The sequence below is a fragment of the Rhinolophus ferrumequinum genome, chromosome 10 (genome assembly GCF_004115265.2).
Source record: "Rhinolophus ferrumequinum isolate MPI-CBG mRhiFer1 chromosome 10, mRhiFer1_v1.p, whole genome shotgun sequence".
NCBI classification, from domain to species: domain Eukaryota; kingdom Metazoa; phylum Chordata; class Mammalia; order Chiroptera; family Rhinolophidae; genus Rhinolophus; species Rhinolophus ferrumequinum.
Window position 1 is genome coordinate 388,757 of NC_046293.1, and position 17,154 is coordinate 405,910.

The 17,154-nt window shown below is 62.6% G+C and overlaps 2 protein-coding genes across 10 annotated transcripts in view; both read left to right on the forward strand.

Moving 5' to 3' along the window:
* The first annotated feature begins 1,376 nt into the window (after nt 1–1,376).
* DENND6B (DENN domain containing 6B) lies at nt 1,377–10,464 on the forward strand. Of its 6 annotated transcripts, none has more exons than XM_033118087.1 (19): nt 1,377–1,698; nt 5,123–5,161; nt 5,236–5,278; nt 5,864–5,976; nt 6,350–6,427; nt 6,981–7,086; nt 7,202–7,281; nt 7,365–7,427; nt 7,695–7,750; nt 8,220–8,342; nt 8,426–8,521; nt 8,606–8,700; nt 8,822–8,887; nt 9,004–9,158; nt 9,224–9,322; nt 9,571–9,680; nt 9,798–9,900; nt 9,980–10,054; nt 10,135–10,464. In XM_033118087.1, the coding sequence occupies exons 1-19, from the start codon at nt 1,537–1,539 to the stop codon at nt 10,255–10,257; spliced, it is 1,785 nt and encodes a 594-aa protein (XP_032973978.1). In that variant the 5' UTR covers nt 1,377–1,536; the 3' UTR covers nt 10,258–10,464. The 6 variants fall into 6 exon arrangements, with proteins under 6 accessions (XP_032973978.1, XP_032973980.1, XP_032973979.1 ...); XM_033118088.1 differs by having other exon boundaries at nt 1,378–1,698; nt 6,347–6,427; nt 9,257–9,322; XM_033118086.1 differs by having other exon boundaries at nt 1,379–1,698; nt 6,347–6,427.
* Nucleotides 10,465–13,608: 3,144 nt separating this feature from the next.
* The window catches only part of PLXNB2 (plexin B2), a 29,029-nt gene continuing 25,483 nt past the window's right edge, over nt 13,609–17,154 (forward strand). For 2 of the 4 annotated variants that reach the window (XM_033116342.1, XM_033116343.1), the window contains exon 1: nt 13,609–13,715. The gene's annotated coding sequence lies outside the window, so the exon portion shown is untranslated. The remainder of the gene's footprint in view (nt 13,716–17,154) is intronic. The other 2 variants (XM_033116336.1, XM_033116338.1) reach the window with 2 other exon arrangements.

The window sequence follows — 17,154 nt, forward strand, 5'->3', positions numbered from 1 at the left end:
TAACTGCACCTCGGATAAACCTCATTGGCTTCGATACTGCCACTGCGCGAAGCTAGTTGTGTCCATTTAAGATTCATGAATTTCACTCTACATATTCCCCCAAAGAAAAAAAACTAAAACTAAAACAAGCACTAGTTAACCACACATACTTGAGTATGTAGGGATGAGCACATTGATGTCTGCAACTGTCTCTAAAAATAAGATGCTTTGATGGATGGAGAGGAAAGGGCAGATGTACAGGGAAGGCATAAAACCTTTAAGAAAATACTAATTATTGATGGAGATTCTAGGGAGTTAGTAAATGGTCATTGTGCGGTTCATTTATCTTTTCTGTATGTTAGAACATTTCATAATAGAAATTTTGAAAACATTTGACTACTCATCACTGTGTAATTGGTTGCAGTTTCTCTTTGGTGATTTATAAAATAACGGTATCTTAAGTTCTGTGACGTACGGATCATAATTTTTTGGCTCCCCAAATATCCACGAGCCTCATTTCCCATGCTCCCTTGCAGTTACATTGGGACCATATGACTATTTGGACCCATGGGCTCAAGTACAAGTGATGTATATGTCACTTGTAGGCCAAGGCGATTAACAGCTAGTAGGCCTCGTCAATCTCTTTCCTACTGCCAGTGATCCCCGAGACCATGCGCTCCGGGGGTACAGCTAGTGAGGCAGTCTCTCCCGCCAGCCCGCGCGTGAAAACTAGATTATATGGCACGTCAGTTAGGTTATACCGGTGGGGCCACGCTTCCCCACCGCGGTGGAAACGGCAGAGGTGGCTCTCATTGTATTTGTTGAATGCGTTATGTCCGGTTTCAACAGGCACGCCTGGGACCGCGCAGGCAAGGCTGACCTCGGGGCAGACACGTTGGGGAGAGCGCGGACCCAAGAAGCAGAGGGACGGGCGTGGGCGCAGTCCGCACGCACCGACGACCAGGCCGTGGGAGACAATGATCGCCCGGTGGGCCGACACGAAGCCAGGCCTTGACACCTCTGTAGGACCCACACCTAGAGGCGACCCCAGGGAGCAGACGCGAGGGAGAACCGGAATGGTTGGAATTAGTTGGCTGGTGGGTGGAATGCGACCTCAGTAACGAAGAAATTCGGTTATGAAATCGGGCCGGGCAAGGCGCCCGCCAGCCTCCGCACCGCACTCTGCGCCGATAAGCCGCGTAGCTGCACCACCTCTAGTCAGTCTCCGCGGTGCCCGTGGACCCCGACCCCCGCGTGACCCAACTTCCCCGGTCACACAAGGCTCCGCCGGAAGTCCCGCCTCCGGACATCGGGCCGCTCTGGCCCGCGCGGGCCCTTCTCGCTGGTGGACTCGGGGCCTCTCGGCTGCACTGCACTCCTCCGGCCGTCAGGGGAGGGCGAGGCCACAGAAGGGCCCCTCTGGCCCGCGACCGCCGCTCGACTGCTCCGGGACGCGGACCCGAGGAGCGCCGAGGCCTCCGCCTCCGGGCCGTTTCCCCGGCAACGCCTCCGGGCCGTTTCCCCGGCAACGCGCGGCCGGCCGTTCCAGCCCCTGCCATGGACGCTCTGTCCCGCGCCGGCCCTCGCCCGGCTCGCGGCCGCCTAGGCGTGTCGTCCTCCGGGACACAGGCTCTGGCGGCTCCCTGGACGCGCTTCTCGGCCTGGCTGGAGTGCGTGTGCGTGGTCACCTTCGACTTGGAGCTGGGCCAGGCGCTGGAGGTGAGCGGGGCCCGGCGGGGTTTGCTGGATGGGGGCGCTGGGCAGGCGCGGGTAGGGGGGTCGTAAGGCAGCCGCGAGTCCTCTGCCCGTGGGGTAGAGTCAGGCGGACACCGCAGGTGGCCTGACCCTCCTCCGAAACCTGCACCTGTCATCTCCTGAAAGGTACCCTCTCCAGTAAAGGAACGAGAGGCAAGACTTCCCATTGGGATGCAGGAGATGGGAGCCCTGCACTTTTTATAGCCAAAGCGATACTCTGGACTTGTCCTCCATAAAACTTTGTCTCCCCACTTTCCCCACACTGGCTATGGCACCTTCTCCCTTCCGTCACTCCAGCCAGAATCCCACGGGTCCCCCTTGATTCCTGCCCACATCCCATCTGTGGACAAGGCTGAGTGAAGTTCCACCTGCAACAAGGATCTCAGATCCATCCCCTCTGCTGCTGTGACCCCCTCCTTTCTCCTGAAGTCTGACCTTGTGACTCTCAGGCTTAAATCTTACTTCACCACCTTAAATCCTTGAGGTGCAGACCCCTGTGGGTCACATCCCAGCCACACTGGTCAGCTGCACCCAACTCCCCAGCCTGGGGTGTTCCCACTGCCTGCAGGCCTCCTTCCCACCCCCCACACAGGGCAGCTTCTCTTCTGCCAGCGCCAGCCATTGGGTAACCCCCCACAGAAAGCCAGGGGAAGCAAAGTCTGCCGTTCGTTCAGTCAGTAAATCAGGGTGAGCATTCGCCATCAGCTAGGCCCTGTGGTGCTGGAGCACGACATGGGGACAGAGTTAAACGAGAAGACAATGTCCTGCTCCCTAGGAGTTCATACTCTGTGCCTGAGACACAGAGAATAAGTGGTTCAGGACACCCCACTGCACACTTAAGTGTGGGGGTCCCATACCAATGGGTGCACTAAAGCCTGTGGGTCAGGAGTGGCAGGGACGCTACAGTGCAGGTCAGCTCAGAAGAGCACCTGGCTACACCATGCCCGCTCTTGGAAACTCATCAGGCAGTATCTCAGCTAACTCTGGAGGCCATGGAGTGGCCTGCGGCCAGGGGTCCCCATCAGCCCCTTGTCCACCATGCTGTCCAGACCCTCCCAGGCTGCAGCTCCTGGGCTGAGCAGTCTCAGGACCTTTTTCAGTCTTCAAAATCACTGAGGACCCCAAAGAGCTTATTGAGTGGGTCATATCTACCAATGTTTACTAGAAACTAAAATTTAAAAATATTTAGTAATCCATTATACGAAACAAATGTCCTATGTATTAATATAAGTATTAATGTTTTCATGAAAACAACCACATTTTCCAAAACAAAATTTGGTGACAAGAGTGACATCATTTGACACTTTTATAAACCTTTTTAACATATGGCCAAATACAAAGCAGCTGGATTCTTACATCAGCTTCTATAGTCAGCATCCCATGCCAGTCTGAGCCGTGGCCTCTGGAAACGGCACTGTACATGAGAGTGAGGGAGGCAGCCTGGACCTCATGGAACCCTGGAGCACCCAGCACCTTAGGAAGCACTGTCCTGGAGGGTCTTCTCACAGCAAACTTGACTGCACGTGTCATCCTCAGGGACAACTGGGTCACAGCAGCAGCAAACATGCAGGCTGGCTCAGGAGGAAAAGACGGATCTTCATGGGCCTGGGGGGGATGGGGGTCATCATGCAGCACAAGTCCACACACTCAGCCTCTCTCTGAGGGTCCACTGCATGTCTCCCCTTGTCGAGGCATGGCCCAGCTTGGTCAGCCTGACCTCTAGCTTCTGATCCCAGGAGGACGCACCAGCCCCTGAACGTGGGTTGCCTGTCAGGTGTCCTCATGGGGTCCTGGGACATGGGCATGGAGCTGGCAGGCCGAGGTAGCCAGCTCAGATGCTACAAGAGTCCTGTGGCTGTCAGACCAGATTCAGACCACTGACTTCAGGGCGGAGGGCCCATTGTGGCCCTGCGCGGGCCACCAGCCACCCACCTCTCCTCGGCTCTGCTCGACACAGACATACGAGGCCATGTCCTGAATGGTCCTATGACCCCTGCCACTCTTGGAACCATCTGAAAGTGCCTGTGGGGGTGCAGCCCACAGACAGATACCCTCGGCTCCATTCCCTCTTGACCCTTCCTTCTTGGTGCCTCCTTAGCTGACATCTCCTGGAGGCTTCCACCCGATGCCCTGTTCTATTATACCTCATAGATGTGCTGTCACCCTGTACAAATCCATATTCCGGGATGTCTACTCCCTGCCAGGGTCTGGGATGCAGTCCCCATCCTCAGTACACCTTGTGTGCCGCCCAGGAGACAGATTGGGACCATAGCAGCAAGCCCAGAGTGAATGCGAACAGGATGCTGCGTTGTTCCCACAGTGCGAGTTTCAGGGCAGAGCACCTCACCCTATCTGGGGGCCTGGGGCACACCCAGAGGCAGCCTCGTTGCAGCCAAAGCCCAGCTCCGCCCTTGCACAGGAGTCGGGCAGGTGGAGTGAGGGAGGCCCTTGTGCATGCAGGCCCTGGCACAGCCACTTCCCAGGAGAGCTGGCCTGATGCGTCCGCGCACAGGCCACGGCCGCACTGAGCCCAAGGCACACCAGCTCCCCAGGGGACACCTCAGGGCCTGGTAGGAGTGGGGGCCCTGCGGCTCCCTGCCTTTTGGTACCCCACAAGGAAATCCATTCTGGCCACGTGCGTGTGCACACTGCTCTGTGCCTGAGGCCCCAGCCTCGGTCTGCTGCCTCCTCTAGAGTGCCGCCTGTCGCTCACTGTGCGTGCTTTCACTGACCGTCCGCTCCAGGGGCATATGGCTTGTCTAGCTGGTCACATTCACTGGACACTTCCAGGGCCCAGGGCACTTTCCTGGGGCTCACAGTCCAGGTGGGGTACAGGCCAGAAGCTCTCGGACTCCTGACTAGCAGGGGTGGGGGTGCTGTGGAGAGGCAGGGATACGACTGTGTCAGGTGACATCTGAGTACAGACAAGATGAGGCGCTGGCCAGGCCCAGTCTGGGAGAGCAGCCGGGGGGACTGGCACAGACTAAGACCCTCCAGCTGCATGGGGTGGAATGCCGGAGGTGGCAGGGCCCTGTGACTGCTCCAGCCAAGAGAGGAGGCCACCACCTCCTGAAGCTGTGGGGATGGATCGATCGACCGTCAGGATGGTGGAGTTGGGAGGCCCAACCAGTCCGGGCGAGTGGCCTCAAGGCAAGGGGTGTAGGCAGGGAGTTGGGGAGCTCGCCCAGATGTGTGCTGGCCTAGGCAAGGCAAGGATGGGGTGGCCTCGTGTGCTGAGAGAGGTCTGGGGAGGTCGGGAGAGCCTGGGGGAGAAGAGGAGGGTCTGCAGAGCCAACAGTGGAAGAGGACAGGCGTCTGAGCCCGCAAATATGGGAGAGACCCAGCACTGCATGTGCCCAGTCTTCAGTGAGTGCTCTGTCCCCCACAGCTGGTATACCCCAGCGACTTCCGGCTCACGGACAAGGAGGTGGGTCCTGGCCCTCTGGGGAGCAGACGTCGCCCAGGAGCGAGCCAGCCCTCACTGGGTTTCGTGTGTTTCAGAAAAGCAGCATCTGCTACCTGTCCTTTCCTGACTCCCACTCAGGTAGGCAACCCCACCTCTCCCCAGCTCGGGCTGGTGGGTAGGAGGAAGAAGGTGGGGAGGTGAAGCTGTCCAGGAGCCCCTGTGGCCCAGGCCAGGGGCATCACAGCCTGTAAACGCCAGCCCCTCCTGCCTCCGTGGAGACTCCCAGAGCCCCGCGACACGACACCTGGCGGCCAGGTTCCGCTTCTTTGTGTGGAAAGAGGTGTCTCTGTGCAGAGGGATCAGCAGGGTCTGGTCTCCTTTACCCCACAACAGTGACCCCAGGAGCTGGGTCCCGGGTTCTGCTCCTCCCGGGGCCCAGGTGTCTGGACAAACTGAGCCCGCTCTCACCCCCGTCTCCCAGCTGCCCACCTGTGGGCTGCCGTTGGTGCTTCTATGTGTTCAGGCTTTACTCTGAAACTCTCAGGTGCAAAAGTTAGGACACAGGGACTTCTGTAGGGAGACTCAGACCCAGCGGGTGGGTGGGGCCCGGCAGAGGCCAGCCTCAAGGGCCGTCAACCGTCCCTGCTGTCCCCACCCCAAATGGTGGCAGGAGACGCTCCAGCCCTGACACAGCAGCATGGCGGGGGCTGCCTCCCTTCCCAGGCTGCCTCGGGGACACGCAATTCAGCTTCCGAATCCGTCAGTGTGGAGGACAGAGGAGCCCCTGGTCCACCGACGACAGGCACTATGACAGTGGGGCCCCCGTGTCACTGCAGGTAAGTGTAGGGGGCGGGTGTTGTGCCCAGGGCCTTCAAGATGCCTGTGCCCTGTGGCAGGAGAGGCACTGGCCAGCCCCGGCCAGTAGGATGTCCACCTCCCGCAAGGCCTGCGGGCCTGCACCCCAGCCTGGAGTGGAGGGTCCCTGGAGCTCTTCCTGTGCACCGTGCGTGCAGAGGGCACGGCTTGTGTGTGGAGGTCGGTGCACGCCTCCAGGTCCCTGGGCTGCCATGTCCCCTCTGGAGGTGTCGCCCAGCCTCTGAGCCTCTGAGCCCCAGCCTGACCTCCACGGCTGGGGAGAGCATGGAGCAGCCTCCGCAGAGTGGGCCGGGGGGCAGTGGGCACAGCCTGGCTGACCGTTCCTTCCAGAAGGAGTCATCACACTACTTTGGCTACGTGTACTTCAGGCAGGTGAAGGACAGCTCTGTGAAGAGGGGCTACTTCCAGAAGGTGAGCCACCTGGGGTGGCCCTGCTGAGGGGCGGGGCTGGCTGCCATCGGGAGGGACTGATGGGCTAAGGGTCCTGGGCCTCCAGGCGCACCCACTCCGGAGACCTGCAGCTGCTTGGCACGAGGTGGAACGCACTGCCCAGGGCCCTGTGGCCGCCCCACCAGGCAGCAGACGGGGCTGGGGGTGCGACCGTGCCCAGCACAGCACCCGCAGCCTGTCTGTACCTGCCCCTCCCTGCTGGCTGGAGGCGCCTCATCACACTCTCGGGATTAGGACAAGTTCAGTCTGGAACTGCCTGACCCTGGGAGATGGTCCCAGGAATCATCCACACGCCTTGCCCTCTGAAGGCCTGGAGTTCAGCCCCGCCGTGATGTGGGGTGGGGGGCAGGCTGTGGGTTTTCTCATCTAATAAGCCTGGGGCCTGGGTTGGGCCACTCCTGGAGTTGGTGGGATACGCAGCCCCGGGTGTGCTGTGGAGGAGGCTGGCCTCAGGGGTCCCTGCAGGCTCCTGAGTGGCTGGGCTGACCTCTGACCGGCCGCCTGGGCCCTGCAGTCCCTCGTGCTGGTGTCTCGCCTGCCATTTGTCCGGCTGTTCCAGGCGCTGCTGAGCCTCATTGCCCCTGAGTACTTCGACAAGCGAGCACCCTGCCTGGAGGCAGGTGAGTGGCCCTCAGGCGAGGCCAGAGGTCGCATCGTCTGGCCGTAGCTCCAGTGGCTTCAGCAGGCAGCTTCCATGCAGGGCAAGCTCCTGACGTGGGCTGCCTGTGTCCACAGTGTGCAATGAGATTGACCAGTGGCCAGCCCCCAAGCCTGGGCAGACCCTGAACCTGCCTGTTGTCGGCGTCGTCCTCCAGGTGAGGGTCGGCCCATGGGTGGGGAGGCCCCAGGGGCATGGATGTTCCCATTCCTGCTGGCAGCTGCTCCCTTTGTCCCCCAGGTGCGCGTCCCGTCCAGGGTGGACAAGCCTGACTGCAGTTCTCTGAAGCAGTGTGGCCATGAGGTGGGGTCAGCAGCCCTCCCCTTACCCCTTCTACACCCCACCTGCCGGGAGTGCTGTGGGGTGTCCAGACCCAGGCAGAGCCAGGGCCCTGCGTCTCCCTGCAGGCCTAGGTGCCCTCACCCTCTCCTGTGCTGTGGGGAGGGGGCATGGGGAGGTGTGCGGGCAGGGGCTGCAGTTCCCAGGGCTCTTCGGGAGTCCCCGTGCTGCTTAGGACTTGCTCGGTGGCAGCCTTGCCCTCACTCTGACACCACCCACCCCTCCTCTCAGAACCTGCTGCTGACCCCGCTGGTCCTTAGCAGTGTCCATGAGCTGGACCTGTTCAGGTGAGCCCCACAGGCCACTGCTCACTGCCTGCCAGGCGATGAGCCAGCCCATGAGGTTCAGGCCTGGGCAGGGCTGCCGGGGACTGCCCACCAGGAATTAACCCTCGGCCAGTTCCCAGGGAGAGTGGTACCAAAGAGGAAGCCAGTACCCAGTGTCTGCACCCAAGGGAAGTGGGCACGGTGGGCGGGAAGGTTCCTGAAGGGAGGCGGGGAGGGGAAGGGAAGGGAGGGGAGGGCTGTGTTGGGAGACATGCACTGCCTGAGGCTGCCCCTCTCAGGGTGAGCCTGCAAGGGAGCTGGGCCCTGCAGGAGCCAGGGCTGCCAGCTCAAAAGGGGCGCAGGGCTAGGCCAACACGGGGGGACTGTGAGAGCACACCTTTTGCGTCTTCACGCTGGGCCCACCTGGGAGGTGGGGGCCTGAGGAGCCTGCGCTGCGCCCAGTCTCCCGGACTGTCGCGCCCGCCGGCAGGTGCTTCCAGCCCGTGCTGACCCATGTGCAAATGCTGTGGGAGCTTATGCTCCTTGGGGAGCCCCTGGTGGTCCTGGCGCCCTCCCCCACCGTGTCCTCGGAGATGGTGCTGGCCTTGACCAGGTGAGCCAGGCATTGATGGGAGGGGTGCCAGGGCGCTGGACACGCCCTGCTGTGCTCACCGCCCAGCTGTGCCCGCCCCGCAGCTGCGTGCAGCCCCTCAAGTTCTGCTGCGACTACCGCCCTTACTTCACCGTCCACGACAGCGAGTTCAAGGAGTTCACCACCCGCACGCAAGCCCCGTAAGTGCCGCGCCGTCTGCCCGACCACGTCTGCCCCTGGGCCTGCCTCTGCCTCTTCTCCCCCTCTCTCTCCTCTCTCTCTAGACCAAACGTGGTCCTGGGAGTCACAAACCCTTTCTTTATCAAAACACTCCAGCACTGGCCCCACATCCTCCGCGTCGGGGAGCCCAAGCTGTCAGGTGAGGCTGGCTCCGCCTCTGCCCATCGGGTCACAGCGGGCGTGGGGCGGGGCAGTCGGCGGCCCAGGCGGGTCTTGGGTCTGAGCCTCCGGGCACTGACCCGGGCCTGGCTGTGTCGTAGGGGGTCTTCCTAAACAGGTCAAGCTGAAAAAGCCCTCGAGGCTGAAGACCCTCGATACCAAACCAGGTGTGTGCCCCTCGGGCTGAACACCTCCTCTCCTTCCAGGACCCCCGTGGGGCGGGGGCGGGGGCGGAGAAGGAGGGAGGCCCCTGGGACAGGTCCGCAGCTCTGCCTCCCGCCAGGCCTCTACACCGCGTATACGGCCCACCTGCACCGCGACAAGGCGCTGCTCAAACGGCTGCTCGGTGGCCTGCAGAAGAAGCGGCCGCCAGGTGCACTGGCCGCACTGCTGCGGACGCACCTGCTGGAGCTCACGCAGAGCTTCGTCATCCCACTGGTGAGGCCCAGGGCAGGCAGGGTGGGGCAGGGCTGCGGCCCCCGCTCACTGCCCTCCCCCCGCAGGAGCACTACATGGCCAGTCTCATGCCCCTGCAGAAGAGCGTCACGCCCTGGAAGGTGGGCTCCCGGTCCACGTGGCCGTCGGGCAGGGGCTGGACGCAGGCGGGGAGTGGAAGGGTTCCTGTCCCGATTCCAGAGGAGGGAGGTCGTGGGTGTGCAGGCGCCCCTAGAGCGCCAGGTTTCCCCACCCGTTCCGGACGTCCTTCCAGGCCAGAGACGTGGGGACTCGAAGTTCCCTCTGGAATCTGTCCCAGGCAGGGTGGGAGCCGAGGAGTATGACTGGGAGGGTCCTGGCTGGCGGGGCGGGGCTAGCGAGGCTGTGCCCGCTCCTCACTCAGCCTCTGTCTCAGGCCCCTCCCCAGATCCGCCCCTTCCACCAGGACGACTTCCTGCGCAGTCTGGATCATGCGGGGCCCCAGCTCACCTGCATCCTCAAGGGTGACTGGCTGGGCCTCTACAGGTGGGTGGACAGCAGGCAGGGCCCCGAGGCTCCTGCTGCTGGTGGGTGCAGGAAGCCTGTGCCCACCCCTTGGCTCAATGGATCAGCCCCACAGCCGCTGCCTCTCGTCACCCACAGGCGGTTTTTCAAGTCCCCCCATTTTGACGGCTGGTACCGGCAGCGGCGCAAAGAGATGGCGCATAAACTGGAGGCCCTGCACCTGGAGGCCATCTGTGAGGCGGTAAGGGGCGGGGGCGTGGTCACAGGCCCAGCGCTGGGCCAGGGCCTAGGTGATGGGTGACCACGTCTTTTCATGACAGGACATTGAGACCTGGATGAAGGACAAGTCCGAGGTGGAGGTTGTGGACCTGATCCTGAAACTTCGGGAGAAGCTGGTGAGACGCCTCCTGGCCCTGCCCAGCCCAGGCCAGAGGACATGGAAGTTGCCTGCCCCTGACCACCACTGCCCCTGCAGGTGCGGGCACAGGGCCACCAGCTCCCCGTGAAGGAGGAGACACTGCATCGGGCCCAGCTGAACATCGAGATGGTCATCGGCTCCCTGCCCAAGGACCTGCAGGCCGTCCTGTGCCCCCGCTAGGACAGGCCGGGGGGCAGGGTCCAGGGCCTGGGTTTCCCTGGGGGCCTGGGTCTGGCCAAGCTTCCTTCTCCCCAGTGAGGGGCAGCCCCAGCCAAGCATGAGCTCCCCAAGGCAAGCTCCCTGCTGCTTCCTGGCCTTGCCCCACTTCCCAGCACCACTACTGTGCTGCAGTAAAAGTGGCATTTGGAGCCACAGCCTAGCTCCTGACTTGCTGGCAGATCCTGTGTTGGCTGGAGTCTCACCTCCCCCTGGGCCCCACCTGCCCTCCACAGGGCTGCAGGCTCGGGGGCGGGGCTGGCTGTGAGCCCTTGCTGATCTGGGCCTGGGCCCACCGCCCCCTCCAGGCACCCATCTGCCCCAACTCCCTGGGGCCCCGCGCGGTGCATTTGATGTCCTTTAGTCCCACCAGGCTGCCCAGGCCAGGACTGGAGGAGGCAGCTGACAAGCAGACGCCTCTCCTCACCCAGCCCATCCACCGGCTTGCCCTGGGCTGGGGCTGCCTCACCTACGGCGGCCGCTAGGGGGCTGTGTGATGGCCTGGCGACGCGCCAACCCTCCAGAGCATTGTCCCGTGCAGCCCACTGGGCACCATCTCGGCTCCTACTGCTCCACCTTGCTTCTCAGCTGACAGGCACTCGAGTTACCCCGTTATGGGCATCCACCCTGACGTGCAGCCTGAGCAACTTTGGACTCTAGCCCAACCCCCCCAGCCCCCAATCTCAGAGGTGATGTACTCCCCAGCAATGCTGTGTTGCCACCAGTGCTGTCAACGACAGCCCAGGGTGACAGCAGTGCCAGCCAGTGGAAGGGTGGGTGTGAGGTGTGACCCCGAGCTGTGGGCCTGCTGTGAGTCTCCCAGCCTCCAGCCTTCAGACCCCTCATCATATGGGGGGTGTATCCTGTAGCTGTCTGACCCGTGAGGCCTGCGCAGGGTCCTGACACAGGGAGTGGGCGTGGGTGGGGGGCTGTCCCTTCTCTTCCCCACTCAGCCCATACCCTGGATGCTGTGCTCACTGTTGCCTCCACTCCTCCCCTGCTGGGCAGCAGCCGGTGCAGGTTGTCTGGGCTGACCACGGCCTAGGACAGCCTGTCACTGTCCCCCTTCTAAGGACAGCTGAGCCCAGCTTGGTGCAGGGTCCCAGGACATGACAGCAACTAAACAGAACACAGCAGAGGCAGGCAGAGGTAGTGGGTCCGTTTTTGGAGAAAGAACAAGCGGGAGGCCCTGGAGTGAGAAAGGCTCCACATTGGCCCCCAATGCCACTGGGTGGCCTGCCCCTAGCTGTCTGTCTGGAGGGGTGGTCCCCCCCAGGGTGTCATCTCCAAGGGGGTCTGTGACAACACCAGCACCTTCCTTGTGACTGGCGGGCTCTCTGACCTCCACAAGAAGGGGCTGAGTGGACAGACAGTGGAGACCTTCTTACCGTAACCCCTAACCCTAACTCCACTGGCCAGACGCATTACCAGGCCTGGGCCCCCCTCACCATTACAACCCCACCCGTGAAGGGTACGCCCCAAACCTCACTCCAGCTTGTGCTTGCCATACTGGTTATCTCACTTGCCTTTCTAAGGGCTCCTGTGTGTGAAGGAGGGCTGGGGGCGGCACAGGATTCAGGGCAGGGGCTGCAAGGTGGCCTCCACGAAGCCACCATCAGTACAGGAAGGCACAACCAGATTCCCTTGGTCCTGGCGTCCTGCCCCGAGGACCAATGGGGGCAGAGGTTTGGGGGAGGGACACCGGGCAGGGTGGGCACCGCTGTCCAGGGTAGGATCCCAGGCTGAAGTGTAGAGGTGGGAGGAAGCCTGTCCCCTGGAGTGCCTGGAACCGTGGAGCTGTCTTCCTCATGCCTGACCCCCTGAGCAGACAGAAGCGCCTGGGGGCTACTCCATCCTCTCTGCCCAGAGGCTGCTTGTTCTTTCCCAGGATCAGGTCACCTCTGACTTGGCTGAGCTCTGACCCCCGCCACAGGGGTTTGGAGGAAAACAGGCAGATGGGTTAAAGGAAGCAGACCTGCCCCCAACAGAGCCCCGCGGGCAGGGGGCCTGGAGAGGCAGGGACCAGTTGGTCCAAGAGGGTGCTGTGCTTAGCCCCCTGGGGCCGCCGGAGATTGGAGCGGCTGTGTCAAAGCCTGGTTGAGTGGCCCCGGGTGGGGTGGAGCTGGGGCTGGGGTGGAGGTGGCAGTCGCTGCTCCAGGGGACAGGAAGGACAGTTCACCCCCAAGCTTCCTGCGTGCACTCTATTTAAAGATTCCCTTCTAGTGGGGGATAGTGGCCTTCCCACATTTTGGTATTAAAATGCCCTATAAAGCACAATGCTTGTGTTTTAACTTCCTTTTTGATGAAAAGTTGGCATCCCTGTCAGACACTGGTAATTTTTGGGTCCCTTGCGGTGGGGACTGGGTGGGTCATGTGGATGTGGTTCAGGGCTGAAGGGGTGAAGGTCTGGCCTGGCTGGTTGGGGTGGGAGGGCTGCTGAGACGCTGACATAAGTAAGTGACCTGGTTCTTGAGCATTGGGGGTAGGTCTCAGGGTCAGGGGAGCGGAGTGCAAGGAGGGGACAAGTCCCAGTGTGTGGGTATAAGTTGGGGTTTGGGGTCTCCAAGCGCTGTGCTGCTCACCACACCCGGTTCACTGACCACACTAAGGGCCAGTGGGAGCACGTGACGTCCCCACCTCTTAAGTCCAGGAGGCCCCAGGGCAAACTGGGAGTTGGAGTGGCAGAAGTGGAAGAAGCTCAAGTCCAGAGCTGGCACCCCGGGAAAGGCTCAGGCTCACCCCTACCTCCAGGGCTAGGTGGTCTTGGGTGCGGGTCCCCAGAGGCCCACAGGTGGGGGAGGAAAAGGGGAAAAGCAGCACAGCTGGGGGGCCACGGATGAGTTGTTAGGACACTCGCAGGTGTCTTTCCCCTAGGAGGTTGGGGGTGCTGAGGTTTAAGGGAAGGGGTCAAGGCCCAGCAGCCCCCCACCCCCGGAAAAGGCAGGGGTGTGGCCGGCCTGTTCCCAGTCGGAGGGTGGGGGTACCGGTGCCCGACCCGCCTCGGAGAGAACCGGCTCCGGGGTCCTCTGTCTGGAGCTGCGCAATCCCCTGGTGCTAAGGTCTGGGCTCCCCTGTGGCCCGGGGCGCTCCCGGGATGGTAACCAGGCCGAGGGGCGATCGCTGCCCGGCGCAGATGTGGGTCGGAGCCGGACTGAAACTCCTCCGCGCTGCGGCGCACCCACTGCGGGCGGGGGCGCTGGGGCACGCGGGGAGCGCCCAGTCGGCCCCGCCCTCCCTCCCCCTTCTCCCGCCCCTCCCCCTCCTCCCCTCCCCCTCCCCTTCGGGGGCGGGGCCACTCTCTGCTCCCGCGCTCCGGCCCCTCCTCGGCCACACAAAGGCCCGTCTCCATGGCAGCCGCACGGGCCGCAGCGCAGCGCCGATCGAGGCTCCGGCGCCATCGAATCTTGGCGGCTGACTTGCAGGTACCGAAACCGGGGTACAGGGCCCCCGGAGTGGCCACGCTGGTCGGGGGGCTTCGCCGTTAGCTCCACTCTGCCCCTGCCTTCCGCACTCGGGGTGCGGGGATCCGGGTAGCTGCCGCTCCGCGGAGGGTGACTCGGGCCTCGGCAGCCGTTTGTGTGTCCTTTCGTCAGGGCCGGGCCGCTCCTGCCCCACGCCCTTTTTAGTGATCCTCGAGGACTGCGGCGCCGGGGGCGGAGGGTGAGCGGGCCTAGCCCAGCCGAGGGTCCCCAGCAGGGCGCTGCGCCCTCTCCCGCCGCCCAGGTCCCTCTGGAGCCTCTCGCTCCCCTTCTGGTTCCCGACCCTCCCTCCTAGCCTATCCATGCTCCCCATCTCTCCAGCCACCGAGATCCGTCCCAGGGCGAAGATAGTCCCTGTTGTGCAAGAGCTGCCGGCACTCACCCCGCCCATCCACCCAGCCTCGGTTCTAGGGTGGCCAAGCCCGGCTTTCCCCAGGGGGCTGGACCTTCGGTCAGGCCTTGGCAGCCCCCGCACCGCCTGGGGTTCCTTGTGAGGAGGGCCTGGGCTGCGCCTGGAGGGCTGGAAGGTAGTGCAGGGCGCCGGCTTGGGACTAGGGGAGCCAGCACCAGTTCCTGGAAAATCCTGGTGTCCTGGGGTCTGCTTGTTCCCAGGGTCGCTGGGACAGGTGCTGTTGTAGTTGGTTGGTGTGGTGTTTGGGTAGACACCTTGGGCCCTGCCCCTCACCCTCTGGCCTTGCACCCTGGCATGCCTCTTCCTGCAGGAAGCCTTGGATGGGCCTTTCCAGCCCCTCTGCTCAAACTGCTTGGCTGATTTGCTGGGGGTGGTGAGAGGGGGGTCTCTGAGCTCAACAGCCCCAGAGCTTCCTGCTATGTCGTTGGGCTTCTCTTCCCAGCAACTTGGAAAAGGAAGGGGTCTGTCCCCCTGTGCTCACCATGGCCTGTGGTGGGGGTCATCACTGGGGTGGGCTGGGCCCCAAAGCTGGTGGGATGTTCTGGGGTCTGAGGGGCTCTCTGGACCCTTGCCTGCCCTGGGGTGCTCCCTGTTTCATGTCTAACTTCAACCCCTGCTACCTGCCCACCTGGGGCTGCACCCTGTGGAGTGAGAGAGCAAGGCAGCCCAGAAGTGAAGACTGTGAGCCTGGCATGGAGGGCAGAGCCAGGGGATAGTCTGAGTTGGGCAGCTGGTGAGAGGGGCCGCCCCCTTCTGCCCTGAGGTGAAGGGCCGCATGAACCCCGCTGGGCCTGCTGGGGTTTTTTTGTGGCCTGACAGCTTTCAGGAATTCCCAGAGAAGACTGAGCAGAAGCAGGTAGGCTTGTACCTCCTCCCTCCTCTTGCCATACCTTCTGGGGGCCCCCTCAGTCTGAGGGGAGGCCTGAGGCCTGGCCAGGAGTTCCTTGCCCCAGGAAGGGAGGGAAGTCACTGAGAAAAACAGGGCTTGGAATGTAGTCCCCCTCCCCCGCCGGCCGCCTGCCAAGAAGGAATTATTTTGGATTATCCAGCCGTGTCCAGCCACCCAAGAGGGGAGGCTGCAGCCTGGGAGAGGGATCCACTTCCGGAACCGTGGGTTGAGAGCGTCCCAGAAGGGAGGGATGGGCAAGTCCGGGCAGCCCTACTCTCCTCCCCCGAGACCGGTCGGGGGCGGGGTTGGAGGGGATGTGTCACCCTGGGGTTGCAATACGGCCCCAGCAGGCCCTGCTGAGCGAGACTGGGGAAGGCTGAGGCTGTGGGGTAGGAAGGGCCCTGGGCCTATCCATGGGGTCCAGCTGGAGGCCACCCTCCAGAGCCAGGCTCAGGGACACACCTTGGGTGCCTTACTCATACCTGATAAGGTGTGCGGAGCGGGTGGGGTGTGACTGAAGCTGCTTAGGATGGGGCATTGGGCTGAAGCTCAGGCTTGCCCCCTGACTGGCCCACTGACCAGTAGCTGACACACAGCCTCCCTCTAAGTACCTCTGATAACCCAGCTCTCACCCTGCTCTCGCCCCCCCCACCCCGCCATCCCCCCACCCCCCTACCCCCCACCCCCGTCCATACAGCCCTTTTAGCTGGTCCCACAGTTGAGGGGCTGGGGCCCTTAGTTGGTCCCTGGGAAGGACCATGGGGGGCGCTGCCTCTGCCAGGTGGACTCCCTGGGTCCTTGCTGTGTGTGCCCGCAGCCATGAGCCCGGCACCCCTGTGGGGACGCCACTGAAGAGTTCTGAGCTGGCAGCTGGGTCTGGGATGGAGTGCAGGAAGCCCAGGAGCCTGGCCCCAGCCCAGGGGAGTGAGGGGAAGAGATTGGATTGGAAGGCACTGGGGTGGGCTGGCAGCCTGGGGAGGGGTCCATATGGCACATAGCTCCTCTCCCCCTAGGAGGGCTAGGTTGCAGGTACTTGCGCCATCCCAGGACCAAGGCCATTCTGGGGACATCATGGTATCCTGTTCCCTAACTTGTGCCCACATCCTGGGGCCAGACCGATGCCCCACCCTGGGACGTTAGGTGTGGCAGGGGATACCTGGTGGGGAGAGGCTGTGGGTCCCAGTGTCCCCAAGTGGCCCCTTGGCTGATTTGGGCAGGGCCCCACTGAGGCGCCAGGCCCTCTGCCATCTGTGAACAGGAAGTCCTTACGCCTGTCATACCACAGTCCTTCTTGCTGCAGCAACAACAGCCCCCCCCCACACCCGCCGTAGCCTCTTGGGTGGGGAATAAGCTTGTGTTCCCTGTTGAGGAGCCCAGTAAAGCTGGGGGCCAGCGGTGGAAAGAAGGAGGTGAGCTAGGGAGAGGTCCCCCACCTGCACTCCTTCTGAGGTGGAGGCAGGTTCACTAGTTGGGGGTGGGGGCTGGGTAGAGTCCCTCTGCCAGAGGCTAATGGCTACTTGTGTTTGGGGTGGGGGTTCTCACTAATTGTCTTTGCTTTCAAATTACAGTCTGAGGGAAGTGGGTCCAGTGGTCTGGAATTGACTGTGGGGGGGGAGGCTGAAAAGCGAGCAGCATCTATGTTCCCTTTTCTGTCCCTTCGAAGGCCTGTGATCCCTCTACTTCTTCCGCTCAGGGGTTTCACATCCTGCTGCCCCTGCCCCTCTCTCCAGGGGTATGAGGGCTCGACTCCCTGCTGACCCCCAGGGCCTACCAGCGTGGAGTCTTCATTATTGTGCTCTGGTTCTCAGGAACCTGTCACGGTGACTGGACCCAGTCCCCCAGATGGAGCCCGAGTAGCCAGGGATGGTGGCCAGGCTGCTCATGCCTACCCTGCCCCCTGGGACCCCACTGCAATGTCTGTGTCATGGGGAGGAGCAGGGCTGGCCTGGACCTGAAGCTGGGGTTTCTATTTCCCACGCTTTTTGCCCTGTCAGCACCCCCTTCACACACACAGACTGGCCCACACTGGCCCACCCACTGCTGCCCCCCACGGTGGCTTCCGCCCACTTGGGTGCCTGGTA

Bases quoted from the DNA above. Each gene is read 5' to 3' on its own strand.
- DENND6B (XM_033118086.1), top strand. From the start codon at position 1,537: ATGGACGCTCTGTCCCGCGCCGGCCCTCGCCCGGCTCGCGGCCGCCTA. The intron at 6,428-6,980 runs GTGAGCCACCTG...TGGGCCCTGCAG, and splicing joins AGAGGGGCTACTTCCAGAAG to TCCCTCGTGCTGGTGTCTCG. The intron at 7,751-8,219 runs GTGAGCCCCACA...GCCCGCCGGCAG, and splicing joins CATGAGCTGGACCTGTTCAG to GTGCTTCCAGCCCGTGCTGA.